At 43.5% G+C, this 15,599-nt stretch overlaps 1 protein-coding gene across 5 annotated transcripts; it reads left to right on the forward strand.

Moving 5' to 3' along the window:
- The first annotated feature begins 216 nt into the window (after positions 1 to 216).
- RNF168 (ring finger protein 168) lies at positions 217 to 14,184 on the forward strand. Of its 5 annotated transcripts, XM_035334340.1 has the most exons (10): positions 218 to 377; positions 4,289 to 4,426; positions 5,698 to 5,990; positions 6,326 to 6,444; positions 7,021 to 7,364; positions 8,551 to 8,627; positions 9,057 to 9,233; positions 9,920 to 10,044; positions 10,338 to 10,425; positions 11,293 to 14,184. In XM_035334340.1, the coding sequence occupies exons 5-10, from the start codon at positions 7,064 to 7,066 to the stop codon at positions 12,355 to 12,357; spliced, it is 1,833 nt and encodes a 610-aa protein (XP_035190231.1). In that variant the 5' UTR covers positions 218 to 377; positions 4,289 to 4,426; positions 5,698 to 5,990; positions 6,326 to 6,444; positions 7,021 to 7,063; the 3' UTR covers positions 12,358 to 14,184. The 5 variants fall into 5 exon arrangements, with proteins under 5 accessions (XP_035190233.1, XP_035190231.1, XP_035190229.1 ...); XM_035334338.1 differs by having other exon boundaries at positions 5,698 to 6,444; XM_035334341.1 differs by lacking the exon at positions 5,698 to 5,990.
- The last annotated feature ends 1,415 nt before the right edge of the window (positions 14,185 to 15,599 follow it).

The following is a 15,599-nucleotide window of genomic DNA, read 5'->3' on the forward strand; positions in this document are numbered from 1 at the left end:
GCAGTATAGCTAAATAAAGCCTGGACAGTAAACAAGCAGGCTAGTAAAGATTCCCTGTTCTCATCACCTTTAAATTCATTTTATGTCTGAAGACAGACAAGACCGGTGGGTCAGGGGAAGAGGTCCAGATGCATAACTACGTATGTAACATGTTCAGGAGCATGTGCCCGTGCATCTGCCAGCTATATTTGGATACAAGGTCTATAAAAAGCCCCAGTGCAAACAACCTCCAGCAGGAGTCAGAGCTCCTGTCCATGTTGTTGCCTGCTTCAGGAGAGGTTCAAGCCTGCTCCAGCTTTATTTCTTCTCTCCTTGTTCTCCAGGAAGATGGCTAAAGACAGCATATCCCTGCGCGCGCTGAGCAAGACATTGAACAGGTCATCAAAGGGTTGTGCAAGTACTATGGAAGGGGACAAGGGGCAGGGGGAGAGAAGACGATGGCTGTGGTGGTCTGTTAGCAAGATGAACCTTTACTTCCTCTGGAAATTGTCACGGGTAGTAGATGGGATGTAAATATGTCTATTGTGTGCGTAATAGAGGGGTAGTTCATGTGCAGTCTTCTGGTTTGCCTTTATTTGTTGGAGAGGGAAGGGGGACAGAGCCACGGGCTGCAGCATTTCAGAAGCGCCATCCTGGCCAGCTCCAAGCTGCTGGTGCCGGCTGTTTGCTGCAGGATTCTGTGCAGGCACTCGTCCCATGAAGGCTGGCACTGCAAGAAGTGTTGCCAGGGGCCTGTTGGTAACGGGAAGTTGTGGTTTGCACTCTGCTGTGGTCCAGCTGTAAATGGGAGGGCTGGGATGAGCTGCTGAATTTGGGAAAATGTTTCAGCGCCTAGGGGGTTCAAAGATAGGACGTAGGTGGTTGTAGTTAACAGAAAGCAAGAACAGACCCTTCTTGTATGTTCTGAGAAAGAAAATCCCTGTAACTAAGGAACTGGGACATAGGTGACGCTGAGTCACCTTCCATTTCCAAAGCCTGTACTCCAAGAGGCTTGCAAAAAAGCTTGATTGACGGGTTCATTGGCTTCATGTAAAGTAATCCTGGCACATGCTGCCCCTGCTGGCACCCGTCCCCACGTTCCACTGCAGTGCGGCAGCACCATCGCTACTGGGTGGTGGCTGAGCAGCCAGGCGGGCAGCAACAGGGGGAGCGAATGCAAGCAACAGACACTGCTCTTTGGGAACAAGGAAAGAGTTGAAAAAGGGTCTGAAACTCTCCACAGCTAGGAGACAGGCAAGCTGGTGTCCCCTGTCAGTGCGTTGTCACGTACATATTTCCTTGTACCGTCTTTCCTGTCTGCGCTGTGCAAAATGGGATCAAGCAAGAAATTTCTGCCAACTTAGGTGTCACACGTACCACTCTGGTGTACATGTAGTAAGAATTATTACTGTCCCGTGAGAGTGTCACTGCTGATGAAATGTAGTACTTCTGTTTATGGAATTGATGTTTCAGATACTGATAACTTGCTTTGTATTCAAATTATGAAAATATCCCAGTCAAAGATCAGCTCGCCACTGTAACAGCAGTACTGGGTCCAGTGCAGAGATGGCCAGCACAGGGCAGCTCCCACCTCTTCTCACAGAGGCCACCCCCACGGACCCCCAGCCCAAACCCTTCCACCTACATGCAAAGCCTATAGACTAACACTGGCTGACAGACCTAGTAAAAAACTGCTCCTCTGCTCAAGATACTAACATTATTTACTAACAGTTTTTGTGAGGCTGATTCACACAGCTGTAACTGCAAAAAGAAATTAAAAAAAAAGATACAAGCCTAGTCTAGAGACCTCACCAGAAAGAAACAAACATGGGAACAACTCCTGAAAGACAAAGTGAAAATTAGTTGGGTGGGAAACTGAATGAGGATGAGTGCTGCAAGCTGGTATCATGAAATGAGTGTAGAGGAAGAGCTGTGAAGTGTGGGGCTCTGTGTTGGCCTGGAAAATAAAAAGCTATAGAGCAGCTCTAAAGTAAGGAAAGATGTCATTCTCTGGAAGCCCTTGAGCAGTGGAAATAAGCCTAAGCATATAACCACACTTCCAGGAAAGTGGGAGTATAAGAGTTTTTACTGCAAAATCTTCTGGTTCTGTATGCTAACAGAAGAAAAACTTGAAAAGCTTTCTGGTAGAGAATTGAGATGTGGTTTGTTCCTACAGTAGACAGACATTAGAGGTCACCAACTCGATGGTAACTTCACGTGAAATGAAAAAGTGGTTAGTGGTTATTATTAAAAGGAAAGCCAGAGGTTTAATCAATTCTTCCTCAAGTTTCATTCAGACCCTTGATCAAAAGACAAGCACTGATTCTATCAGAATCCACAAAAAAAAAAATGTAGAAGAATAGTTACAGGAATCACTCTCACTATTTTGTAACCAAACACATTTTAGAACCAAAATTAGCACATGCTGAAATGTTTACTACAGATGCTTACAAGTACACAAGAGAAGTTCACAGACAGGCAATAAACCCCACGCCCCATATCAAAATAGTGCCAGAAAGGCAAAAGAGGTCAGATGTTAGAGCACCAACCTAAGGGCTGCTGAAAAACTACTACAGCGCTGAAGGTATTGTTAATGCTTGAATCTTTGATGGCTTCTACTATCATTTGTACAGAATAATGCTTGCAAGAATGAAAGCTTATTTACCCTGATAAAGTGGCATTCACGGAGCAATTCACAGGTAAATGGCTCCCCCAGGAAGCTCTCATCATCCCCCAGGAGAACCTTGGAGAAAAGACTCAGCTTCCTGACAACTACTGTCTGAAAGGAGGCTATCCTTGTGTTATTCCTACAGCCCATGCTACCAGAGCTTCTGTGCACGCTGCATTATCCTCTTACACCGCTGTTTATTTGCACAGCTCAAGATACAAAGTGGGTCTTGAACTTACCCACAGCAGCTACGGGCCAACGTCACCCCATCTCAGACACTGGCTCTACAATGCCTGTGTAGACAGACTCTAAGATACAATCCCTCTTCACAGTCGTAGGAACTTGCTGCTTTTCTACATCACACAAATTCAGTTTTCCAATGTGAGTTCCATTTTAGTCCTAAAATTCATTTGGCAAGCATGCACACAGAAATGCTTTGAACAGGTGAACCCCTCCCCAAGTTAATCAAGTAATGATACACAGCAGCATGTACGATAGTTTGTTGGCATCCAACACCCAATATGAACAACGGCCAAAAATCTCTAATGTGACACGAGAAAAGAGACTGAGAAATAAAATACCTGTTGAAGCAAGCCCTACAAATGTAGGGTCAGGATGAAAGCAACTTTTACAAGATCCTAAAGGAAGTCTTAGCCTCAGGAAACAACAGAAAACCATTAGAGATGGACCCTTACAAGCTGCCAGACAGATAATGAATTAAGGCCAGGGATACTTAGGAAAATATTCTACTGCTGATGCCTTTTTATTTTCCTCCATCATTCAGGACAACTGCAGATGCTACCCAAAACAGGAGAACAGAAGTCAGGTAGATGGAGGAGCTATCGCTGGTAAAGCAACAGCTCAACACTCATGCAAGTGACTATGTTCTTGGCCCCTTTCTTAAGAAAGGACATAGATAAATATATTTATATATATAAATATATATGTACATATATATATATATTTTTATTAAGGAAAACCATAGCAGATACAAAATTATGAAAAAATGAAGAAATATCAACTACAAAACACAGCAGTTTTCTTATTGCTGTTTCTCTAAGGTCTCCTTGTCACGCAGTTGTTCTGCAGAAGAACAGACATATAAAAAGGAAAACCAGAGCAGGAAAAGATAACAGAGAACTGTAACATGATGTGGGTGGCTTGGTTTATTATTTGCATCATTTTTAATCTGGGGAAGAATGAGAAGTTCTGTTCAATGTCAATTGAAAAGGGTTCAGAAGATCATCACAGTACAAGTAAAAGCACAAATCACCTCACAATATCTTAGAGGGAAAAAAAAAAACCTTGCACCGCAACTTGCACCACTACTGTTAATGCAAATGGTTGACACCTGCAACTCAAATACACACATATCTAAATACAGATCTTTCCTTTGGCTGTATCTGTGTTTACAAGTTATAAGACTCCTGCTCCAGAGAAGGGTCAAAAAGACCAAGGCTGTGTAAGAAAGCTAATAACTCTAGGGGAGTATGCATCTGTAGAACAAGTAAATGTGCCCATGCAGCTTGAAGGAACCTCAGATCTGATCTGGATCTGTTCACAGTGGAATGAGTCACCACTTCAGTGACAGTGCAACACATTGACACCCAAGTTCTAAAAAGCCTGTTTTCCATCCCTCAGAGTAGAAAATAAGCTGCAATCCTTGGAGACTCAGTTCAAAGATCTGGACTCAAGCTTGCAGAAACTGGCAGAGAAGTTTGAGCTCCTGGAGAAGGAGATGAGCCGGGACACGACGCAGATATCAACACTAGAGGAAAGGTGAGTGCAAGTGAAGGATCGCTCGGTCCTGTACTGGTCCCTACACGTGCAGATGACGCTGGGGAGACCAGTGCAGTTACGTGCACTTTAACATGAGTTTGTGCAATCTGGGCACAGTCTGGTTTACCATGTACAATAGGAACGGACAATACGAGGAAAGATTAAGGTTCCTTCGGTTCAAGTAGTAGACAGTTGCTTCTTCAAGCTAAATATTTATATGGTTTAAAGAGAGTCATACCACTTCCAAGAGTGCAGAAAGCCTTTTTAAGCGTCTCCACCGTAAGCAGGAAATAACGAACATTAATCCTATGATTCCCTTCTGTTAAGTAAGGCCAGGACATTCATACTTCTAGCACCTGTGGTTAGACTTCAGCAGTATGTTTGGTTTTCCTGTCCTCTGAGTGGGAATGCTGATATCAGGTTCTGGAACAGGCTCTGGAAACACCCAGCCGAGGTGCCTTTCAGCCAGAATGGCAGGTAACCGTTCCTCACTTAAACATTTGTTTAGAGAGCTCAGTAACGTGCGTGTACACGAGCTGAATTCCAGAGTTCAGAACAATTCTGTGGGCTCTCACCCTTGATTTTTGAAACAGCAGCCTACGTTTTTACGGAAAGGGCCGTAACTAACCGAAACCCGACCCACTCGGCGCTGCTGGCAGGGCGGCAGCAGCAGCCGTACCGCGCGGCAGGGCGCAGGAGCCGCCCCCGGCCCGCCGCGGCCTTGCCCCGCAGCCCCGCCCGCTGCCCCAGCGCGGAGAGGGCCGGGGTCGGGCTGTGCGTGCCGGCAGGCCCAGCCCCCCGGGGAGGAGCGGGAGCCGCAGCCCGCCGCCAGCGGCCGGGGCCCCGTGGCCGTGAGGGGAGCGCGGCGGGGCTGAGGGGAGGTGAGAGCTGGGCCGGGCCGTTTGGCGGGTGGTGGCGGCTCGGGCAGCGGGCCTGAGGGGAGCGCGGCCGCGGCTCCGCGGGCTCCTTCGCCAGGCTTCGCCCCTCGGCCCGGCCTCCCCAGCGCCAGGCCTCAGGCCCCTTCCCTTCCCCTTCCTTCCCCGCCCCGCTGCGGGGTCGCTCGACGCCTCCCCGCCGTCGGCCGCCCGCAGGCGTTTTGCTGCCGTTCCCTTCCCCGCCGCCCGCTGCACCGCGGCCTGCTCCCCTTAAGAGCCCGGTCAGAGGGAGGCCCGCCTGTGTGCTGCTCCCGGCTGCCCCTCGCAGGGCCTGTCCCCCGTGTTTCTTCTTGTTGCTGTTTGTTTGTGTGTTTTAATGAGGTATTCATGTGCTAGTGCCGCGCTGACCGCTCCGTTTGGGGATTCAGAACCTGCTTAGAGCCTGCATTCGTCGTCTCAGCAGAGGCCCGAGCTGCCCGCTTCGCTTCCTCCGTCTCAGAGGTGGAGCTGCATCGCCCCAGGAGCGTTCATCTGTGAGACCCCCGCATCGTGCAGCCACCTGCACGCCGGCATTTCCCTCCTCACGTTCTTGAAGATCCACGTTTAGCCTACTTCGCAGGTGCTAATTTTTCTGTGCACATAAACGTTGAAATTGCTTGGTCCAGAAGAGGTATATATGGACTTTTTAGGTGGTTCGTTACAAAGACTTGTACAACTGGGTGTTTCAATGTTATCTAGCATCCTTTTTAAAAAATGAAGGATTTGCTTTATCAGTGAATGAAGAGCAGAACCACCAAAATTTGCCTTAATATAGATCTGTCTCACTGTCACGTTCCTATGTGGATTATTTCAGATTGAACTGAAATGACAGCCTTTCTGTCAGAAAGTATTCCTGTCTTTCTGTTGTCGGCTGTTTTCGTGGATCATGAAAGAACTTTCTTAAATCTCTGTAACTTGAAAAGCAGTATTTTTGTTGATTTTCCTGTTTGGGGATAGTCTTTTATTTTTATTTTCTGTTCCACAGCATTTGTGGGCCAAGTGAAAAGTCCTTTGAGGAGGGTTGGCAGCAGAAAGGTTGGATGATCCCCACCATTTTAAGTCATACAAGTCATTGTGGGAAATGCTGAAGTGTTGAATGCATTGGTTAGTTCTCTGTTTATGTTTGTGAGTCTAAAAAGTGTTTTGACTTTCAAGTTCCAGCTTAAGCAAATGAATGAATGAGGAAGAACTTTCTCTCTAAGGAAAAACCTCCTCTGATGCTCAGGCAGAATGTTGTATTTCACCTTTAGAAAATACCAGAATTAAATCTGTGCTAGAAGCAGCTTTTGAAGGATGGGCATATACCAAAAAATGATCTGTTTTGAGGGTTGATTCAGTGACTGCAGTATCATCTGCTAAACGTGAGCATAGCTTGTAACTATTAGAGAATAAATGTTGGAAGAATTTTTACTCTTTCTCCTTTCTTCTTACTACCTCCTTGCTATCCTCTGAAGTACCTGCTACAGTGCACTGGAAGCTATTGTAGGAAGCCCTGCTATAGTGACTTCTGGTAAGAACTGTGTCTTCCTTTGTAAGTCAAGAATTTCTGGGATTGCGAGCAAAAGTAATGAATTAATCAGGCTTTTAAATACGCTAAGGTTTTCATAAGGTACTTATAAAACAGTGTTCTCCATTACATTTATTAGGACAAGTAAAACACAAGTTTCTTTCTGCTTTCAGGTACTGATGTTATATTAGTCCTGTTCCTGAGCTTCGAGTCAATATGTCGAAGAAATCGGAGGCTCCTCTTTCCTTAGCTGACTGCCTGTGTCAAATTTGCATGGAGATCTTTGTGGAGCCTGTGACACTACCATGCAACCATACCCTCTGTAATTCTTGTTTCCAGCTGACAGTTGAAAATGCCAGTCTTTGTTGCCCTTTTTGTCGGCGTCGAGTCTCTTCTTGGGCACGATATAATGCCCGCAGAAACACTCTTATCAACTGGGATTTCTGGGAAAAGATTCAGAAGAATTATCCAAAGGAATGCGAGCGTAGAATTAACGGACAGGATTTGGAAGAGGAAAGTAAGTAAAACGTGACTTGTCCTGGGTTGTCTTTGCTTTTACCAAAGTAATTAGCGGACTTGGGCTGTTCTGACAGAAGAAACTGTCCATAGACATGCTGTGTTATTGCTAGAAGGTGTGATATCAGGGCTGTTCCATGAAAAGGACTTGCAAGGCAGAGAAGTTGTATTGTCTCATCATTTAAGTAGATAGTTGCTCGTGCTTTTTGCACAAAGTGTTGTTGTGTGGTTCCCTGTCCTTACAAAGACAGTTTTTGTTACTGACTCAACTTCAGCTGTAAAATCTGTAAGTATTCGTGTTTATCGCTGTCAGGTCAGTGAAGTAGTTATTTGTTTTTCAACTTGCAGATGTTCTTAGTAAGTTTGATTCAAATTCCAGAGCTTCAGTCTATCCAGGAGTCGTAGAGCCTAAAATTGTGGTGTTGTACAAAAGGAAGCAAAATCTCAGTAATTCCTAGAAGGGTTTGGGGGTTTATTATGTTGTAAGCTGTCTTAAAGTTTGATCTGTTCTGACAGTTAATATCTGGGGGAGGCTAATTTGGGAGAGGCAACACTTCTTTTCCTGCACCTCTCCTTATCCTTGCCAGTGTGGTCAGTAACAGCACTGACCTTGAGTGTTTAACACACATCAAAGAACAATCGATACAGTAACCTTAGAATTTCTCAGGAAAAGAACAAAACACGTGAGCAGATTGTTCTTAGTGTATTTTAGGTCTGTTATGTTAAATTGACGTAGAATGAACATTTTGAAGGGCTGATTTGACCTCTCAGGAGGTTGTGGTATTCTGTATGGGTGCATAAAACATAACATCCTTAGCAGAAAACAAAGTACATCCATATTTCAGTGAATAGCATTTTGACCTCCTTTGGCAGGATGGCTCTAAGACATGTTGTTTTACTTTTTCCACTTACAATGAAATAATTAATTGCAAAAAGCAAGACATAAGTTATGATCAGCATATATATTTGCTCAGTGTGCAGTGCTTGGAAAATACGGACTGTTCTGGCCGCTTTGTTATGTAGCAATAACTTCATTATTATTACTGTCTTTATACCTTGTTCATAAGGCTTGACTTAAGTCATTGCTGCGACAGGGCATGGAAGTGATTTTTTGTTAAAACTTGTTGTTGACTGTCATGGTCTTGCTTTGTTACTCACTCTCCCCATCCTCCCTTCTTCTGAATTAGTCTGCGTCCCTCATCCACAACACCAGCTGAGCAAACCTGGGGAACTGAGACAGGAATATGAAGCAGAGGTTAGCAAGGTAAGTCTAAAAAATATATTTAAAAGCAGAAATGCTTTGTATCTGGTTATTTTAATTGTTCCCACACACAGCTGAGCTGGCACTCAGCCTTAGAAAGAATCTTAGCCCATGTATTTGTAGAGGTTGGTCTTGTTACTAACATTTTAAAAAGGCGAGCAAATGAATGTAACCTTTCATGTTTACAATATCAACAGTATAATCTTACAGAAACCAGAAGGTAGGTCGCTGGTATCAAACTGAAGACTCTGCACACTGTATCTATTTGATTCTTACATTTTTGGAGAGATCTGCAATTAAATACTGTCATTGAAGTGTGCGGTGTCTTTGCGAGTAGCGGATCATCCCAGTTGAAGGAGTCTCAGTTGAGGTTTTGATGTAAAGTGTGGTCTGACAGTAACCAGATGCCTAAAAAAAACAAAACTTTTTCAGGTGGAGGCAGAAAGGCGAGCACATGAACAAGAGGAAAACAAGGCGAGTGAGGAATACATTCAAAGGCTGCTAGCAGAAGAAGAGGAGGAACGCAGACTGGCAGAAGAAAGACGGAGGGAGATGGAGAAGCAGCTTAAACAAGATGAGGAATTGGCATGGGAGCTGAGCAACAGCCTGGTGAGTTAACACGAAGGGGACGTTTACTGATGTTCATTTAATTAAAGCAGCTTAGGCTTTTCAGAGCAAAAGTTAAACTTTGGAGTAACTTACATTTATCTGAATTGTAGTTGGAAGCTGTTGTCAGCCACTGGTGTGTTAGATCCTTGACTGACTGTTAACTCCTGGGGAACCAACGAGAGTGTGAAATACCCCAAGCATTCCTAACTGTGTAATAGGAACCTGAAATGGGTGCAGGAAGTTCTTGCTGTGAAATGTTTTAAAACATTGTTTTTCTTCTGACTACTTCCTTTCCCCTGTGAATTAAAAAATGCTATTTTAGAAGAAATTGAGGTCTATATCCTCCTGTACTGGAAAAAGGAACATGATAACATTTGAGAAAATTTAACTTGTTTTGTTTTTAGGGAGGGGTGGGGGGAGCTTTTGTTTGTGGTTTTTATTGGTTGTTTTTTTGGTATCTGCTAATAGTCCTAATAATGTAATTTGAAAATCAAAACCTCTTGTCCGGTATTGCCAGATACAGGAAAGCGCACAGAACATTCCATGTTTCTTATTCCATAACTACCTTTTACTCACAGTTCTGGAATTCCTTGGATAAAAGTAACTGATTTTGTAACAGAAGGACAGTAGTAGTTGTGTTTGTGTTGTTTTGTGTTACATGATTCTGTTTTCCCTTGTCATTGAAGAATGACACTTCCAGAGAACGTGTGCTCAGCAGTCCTTCACCAGGAGACAACCTCTCATGTGCATCATTCACAGCTAGTTCGTGCAAGATGAAGAGCAAACCAAGCAACTCTGGAGACATTCAGAAGTAAGAAAGCCAAGTTTCTGTTTTATGATTAGGGATCTGTTTCTTGATATAATGTCTTTCTGCTCCATGTGCTTCCTCGGAATCTTGCAGCCTGGCTTCCCATGATAATTTGGATAAATGTAAGCTACTGAATGTTAAAATATCTTACAGGATAATATGGAGGAGAAGGGAAACCCTCACCCTTCTTTTGTTTTTCATTATCAGAATGAACCTGAGATGATGATTAATGCAAAGCACTGGCAATTCAAGGAGAAAAAAAAAAGTTTTAAAGGTATACTTTCCTCTCCTTTAAGGTATCTGTCTCCAAAGCATCATCGTACATCGGGATCAACTTCGTTCTCCAGAGCAACAGAAGGAGGCAGGAGTGACTCTGGCTCTGTGGTAACTAGAATAATTTCTTAAATCTCAGTGTTAGTAATTACAGGTTATTCTCTGCCTTGCCTATAGTAATGCCCATCAGCACTGTGCAATTCAGCTTTCCCATTTTGAACTGCCTTCAGCATTCATGATTCCCAGAAGTGGAAGGGGAAGAAACCATGCTCTGTAGTCAGCAGACGCACACCTACGGCTTATTTGGTAGTTCCCCTGTGTATCTATGCAAAGACTCCAGATAACTAAATTTAAGTGCTGAGAAGAACTTTGAAGTTAAAGTCTCTTTGTATCTTGTGTGCTGTCTGTCTGCTCCAGGATACCCGAGTCTACTCAATTCACAGATTATCACTTGTCCACGGACAATTTTAATTACCTTGAGTTTTTCCTCTAATTCTGCAGCTTTTTTGATGATTTCAATAACGCATACTCCTGGTTTCAGAAGGAGTAAATGCTGTTTACACTAAGATCTTCAATGAGCTCTGGGCTGCAAGTGATGGTGTATAAAACTAATGATCATTCTGGATCTCACTTGTGGAGGTTGCACTCTGATTTTCATTAATTCGTGTCTGTCTCTTTGTACCTCTCCTGCTAGACTGCTAAAGAAGATGAGCAGACTAATATCTTGAACAGTTGATTTGAGACATTGGTAGCAGAAGAATGCTGCGGTTGTTTCCAGTCCATTAGCCAGGCTGCAATAGATTGTTCTAAATACTTTCAGTATTATTTAACAATTCTATTCTTTTTAAAGAAGAATCCAAGTTTATATCCCTGAGTAGTTATGAGCAGTGCAGCTATGATAAATGAGATGTGCGTTTTATTCGTACCCATTGACTTTTAATAAATTAATTTAATTAGGGGTGTCTCTCTTTCCTTCAGGAGAAAAGTAACAATGAAGGCAGCAGTACTGTGTGGCAGGATGAGCAAGAGGAAATGCCAACGTTGTCTCCACAGCTGTCTGGTGTGACCAAGTCTTCCACTGCTCGGGATTCATTTTTGGAGTCATGCATGAACTATTTAAGTGCCTCAACTTCAGAGGAGACCACCACTGACAAGCAGAAAAAATCACCTGGACCAAATTGTCTGGCAGCTGAAGTTCCGGATACGCTTTGTGGAATTGCAGAAGGGGAAGGGGCTAGAACAGTTCTTCCTAGAACTAAAGGAGAAGACGGAGTAGAGTTGGACAGTGACAGTTCAACACACGTAGAACGCATAAGCCTTGAAAACTCTGCTGAAACTACTGCTTGTATTCAGTCAGCATCAAATTCTATGATGTCTGACAGCAAAAAGGTGATAGGTGATCTCATGAAGGTGGCTGGAAACCCAGATGAAAAGATACCAGAGAGCTTGCAGAACACTATGGAGACTCCAAAAAGAAAATCTTCGGAACCACTGGCTGAAGCAGTGGTTGACTTGGGTGTGCTTGATAAGAGGAGAAGAACTTTCCCAGAAACTTCAGGGGACCACGGGGTGCAGATAGATGACTTTCACTTGCAAATGCAGAAAGCCTTTGAGCAGGAGCTCTATGAAAGGCGTCTGCAAGAGGAGCAGGATAGGCTTCTGGCTCTGCAGCTGCAAAGACAGCTCAACAAGGAGGAAAGGTCACTCAATCGCCAAAAAGGCTCTCCCGATGAGTACCTTCTTCGCACCAAAACACCTCAGTCTGCGAAAGTCTCTTCTGCTAGAAAGGGAAGTTGTAAGAAAGCAAAGGACATGAAGCTACCAAAAAAACAGACTGAAACAAATCACCGCAAGGTTCGGAAAGGTTCATGCAATGAAAACTGGCAGTCTCCTACCAGAGTCCGAATGAAGTCACCTGGCCTCAAGGGCGGCAACGTTTTGAATTGTGTCGTTAATACCAGTGACTCAAATGATATTTGTTCCTTGCCTAAAAAAGAGCAAAAGACAATCCTTCAAATGTTTAAAAGCCCTGTTGCAGAGTAGAGCAACAGAACCACAGACGTGGTGGAAAGGATCAGAGTTAAAGCCATGGTAATGCTTTTCGCTGTGTTAGGCAAAGCTCCCTCTTAACACTTGAAAAGGTGATGGTTTTGTCGGGAGCAACAAGAGCTACAAGAGCAACCAAAACTGTCTGCTTATTAAAACTTGCTGTGAATCTTTCTGAGAAGTTTTAATAACTCATGTCCCTAGACCTTAATTTTAATTGGCCTCTTCTTGACTATGGCTTATTTTCTGTGACTTGCATTTGCAAGTTTGTTTGTTTGTTCTAATTTTGAGTGTAAATACTCTTTAGTGTTTAAAATCTAAAATAACTGTTGGTCTTATGTTAGAATAAGAATTTGGAGCTTTCTAAGAGAAGGATGCACATCTCCCAGAGTAAGCAAATGAAGAGGCAAGTCTGTATCTCCTGTTGTCTGCTGACTGAGATCGCGGCTTCGCTCGGCATAGCCACTGTTCTGTTAACCAGAAGCACGTTACTGGAATTCGGTCTGTTTGCTGAATTGCGCTGTTTGCCTGGCAGTTACCAAGAGTATAACCAGCCAGTCTTGCACACACGCTCTTTCCCTCCCCCTCAACCTGCCATGTAGTAGCCCCTTTCTTAGTCAGAGGGGAAAAAACGGATCGTTCCCCCACAGCCAGAGGCAACGATCTCTTAGAGATGCTGATAATGCAGCTGGCTGTGGGCTTGTATGTATTCTGTTCATTTTTACCTCTGTTAATTTTGGTTTCTTAGTGCTAGTATTTTGTAACTTTATTCTTATACAATACTGCCTACATTTACGGCTATTTAACTTTCATATGCAAACTGTTGAGTCTGGTTAAAAGCATATGATATTCAAAAATTATGAGTCCAGGAGGCAGTTACAGTGGAGAAAACAAAACCAAAAGGGGAAAAGCAGATGGAAACTGGAGTTGTCAGTAATGACTTAACAGCCCTGAAGATTCATTTGACTTTCAACTGGAGTTCAACTACAATGCCTGACTGTTGTGGCGTGGGTTTTTTTGAGGGACTACCAAATACTGTTTTCCAGTTGGGTTTAAAAGTAACATCACTGAAAGGAGTTACAACCCAGATGTGTGGGGAAGGTGACAGCTGTGGGAAGTTGAGGCCTCTGGAAAAGCTGACTAGCTGCTAGTTAGCAGAGGAAGTATTCCTGTTAGATTGTTTTCTGTACTGCTGTTGGGAAGCCATCCCCTGGCCTTTCTTTCCATGTAATGATATATTTCTCAAGTACATGTTTTTGATTGAGAGAAAGACACCAACCTATGCTGCTGAAATACCTGTGCTAATAACTGAAGGTAGCAAGTGTTTCAAATGTGTACTTTTTTTTGGAACCTCATGGGTGATCTATGAACTTTCAACTCGGCTCTGAGATGCTTGTAACAAATATTTCAAAGCAGTAACTTCTGTTTTTTAAGTTAAAAAAATATATTGAAAGCATAAACAGAACACTGACCCAAAAATGTGATTTTTTTTTCTTTGCTTGCATGTCTCTAATAGTGGTGGGTTTCTCCTAAATAAACGGCCTCTTCAAAGATGCTTCTTGAGAAAGCTGCAGCAGGCAACCTGCTGCACATAATTCATTTTTTTCCAGTGCTGCTTCCACCACTGTGCTGGAAGCCTTCAGTATAGATCTGTTTCTGTATCATTGTTACTTCTGTTCTGTTTGTGTCTTACCTAGGCTGTCAAATATATTCGTTCATTGGTTACAGTGTTCTTGAAGGCAGAGGTATTGACTGTTCTGGGGCTAATGGCACCTGGCTTTTCCAGTCATAGGCATGTAATAAGTAAACCCTATATTTTCAGAACAGCTGAGGAGAAAGTTTTGTTCTTAAGTCTCTGCTCAGCCCCATCTTGCAGTCAATTTATCAAGTCTGATGTTCTTAACTTGCTCAGAAGACAGTCCCTGCTCTGGCATGGAGCACCTCCTTCTGAGAGCACAGATCCTGCTGACTGCAGACCTTTCTCAAGTAAGTCTGAGCAAGGGCACCACGTGCTCCTCTGATTTTGTTTTTCAAGTTCCGGTGCTTAGCATTTTGGAGCTGGTTGGAACAGATCTTGAGTGGTAGAAGGCAATTCCTGGCCTCCTGCAAGTGCTGGCACCTGCTACCAAAACCCTGTAATTTATGCCTGGTACAACTGTCTGCAGTTTGAGGTGCTTTGGTCCTAATCATACTTCTGTACCCCTCAGTTTGGATGTTTGCCTTGTTCTTCTTATTCACTGTCTTCACCGTCTAGCACTGAAGAGGTCTGAACCTGAAGTATTTTGAGGTGCAAGCCATTTGTCTCTTAGGAATTAACCTTACATGTTTTACAACTTCTGGCCCTAGTTAATTACTGTGTTTTCCTCAGATCAACCATTATTATACCGCAGTACCACAGTGCTGGCGTGGAAGATACTTTCACAGCCAAGTCCTGATGTTTGATAGATTCTTAGTGGAAAAAAAAAAAAAAAGAGAAAAGTATGTGTGATCATACAGGTGAATATCTGGATAAAAACTCAAGAGCTCAAAGGACGGGAGTTGGAAGTAAGATACATATCCCCTGACAGCCTTGATCTTTATCGGGTTTCAACTTATTTAGTGTTCTCATTGTTCTGGGGCTAGTTCCATCCCTGTAACAAGAAGACACCAAATAATATATGTAAAGCCACAAGATGGGCATTCTGTTTAAAAAACAGCTTAATTGGGTAGCGTCGTGCAGTCTGGCTGAGTACCTTCAAACAACCAACAATACAAGTCCCACTCAGCTGTGGCGCTTGGGGCTCTGTCATCCAGTTCAAGATGTTAAAGGGTGACAGAAAGCAAGGAGGACAGAGGGCAGGGCAGAAGGAAGGCTCTCCTCCAGCACACAGGCACCAGGTGTAGCTCAGCACACCCAGTACATGGCGTTGCCACAGTTAACACCAGTTCCATTCCCTTTTCCTCCAAAGCTGTTCTGTGGATTCTTTTTCTTCCCTCTTAACGTGGCGGTTACGCATCTGTTGTATCCAAGGTTTATGACATGCACTAAACTAATCCCAGTTAGAAGTTGAGTAAGAACTGGGGGCTTTTTTGCATCTTACAGACTTCCTTGCCATCAATAGCAAATCCTACAGCTACGATTCCACTGCAAATAAACATAAAAATCACAAAAAGAAGCCATTTCAAAAGCCTAAATTGTACAGAAGTGTATTCTAGGGTAGATGTACACTTGCTGGAGGGGCGGCAGTAAAGGATTTGGG

This window comes from Oxyura jamaicensis, chromosome 9 (genome assembly GCF_011077185.1).
Source record: "Oxyura jamaicensis isolate SHBP4307 breed ruddy duck chromosome 9, BPBGC_Ojam_1.0, whole genome shotgun sequence".
Classification (NCBI taxonomy): Eukaryota; Metazoa; Chordata; class Aves; order Anseriformes; family Anatidae; genus Oxyura; species Oxyura jamaicensis.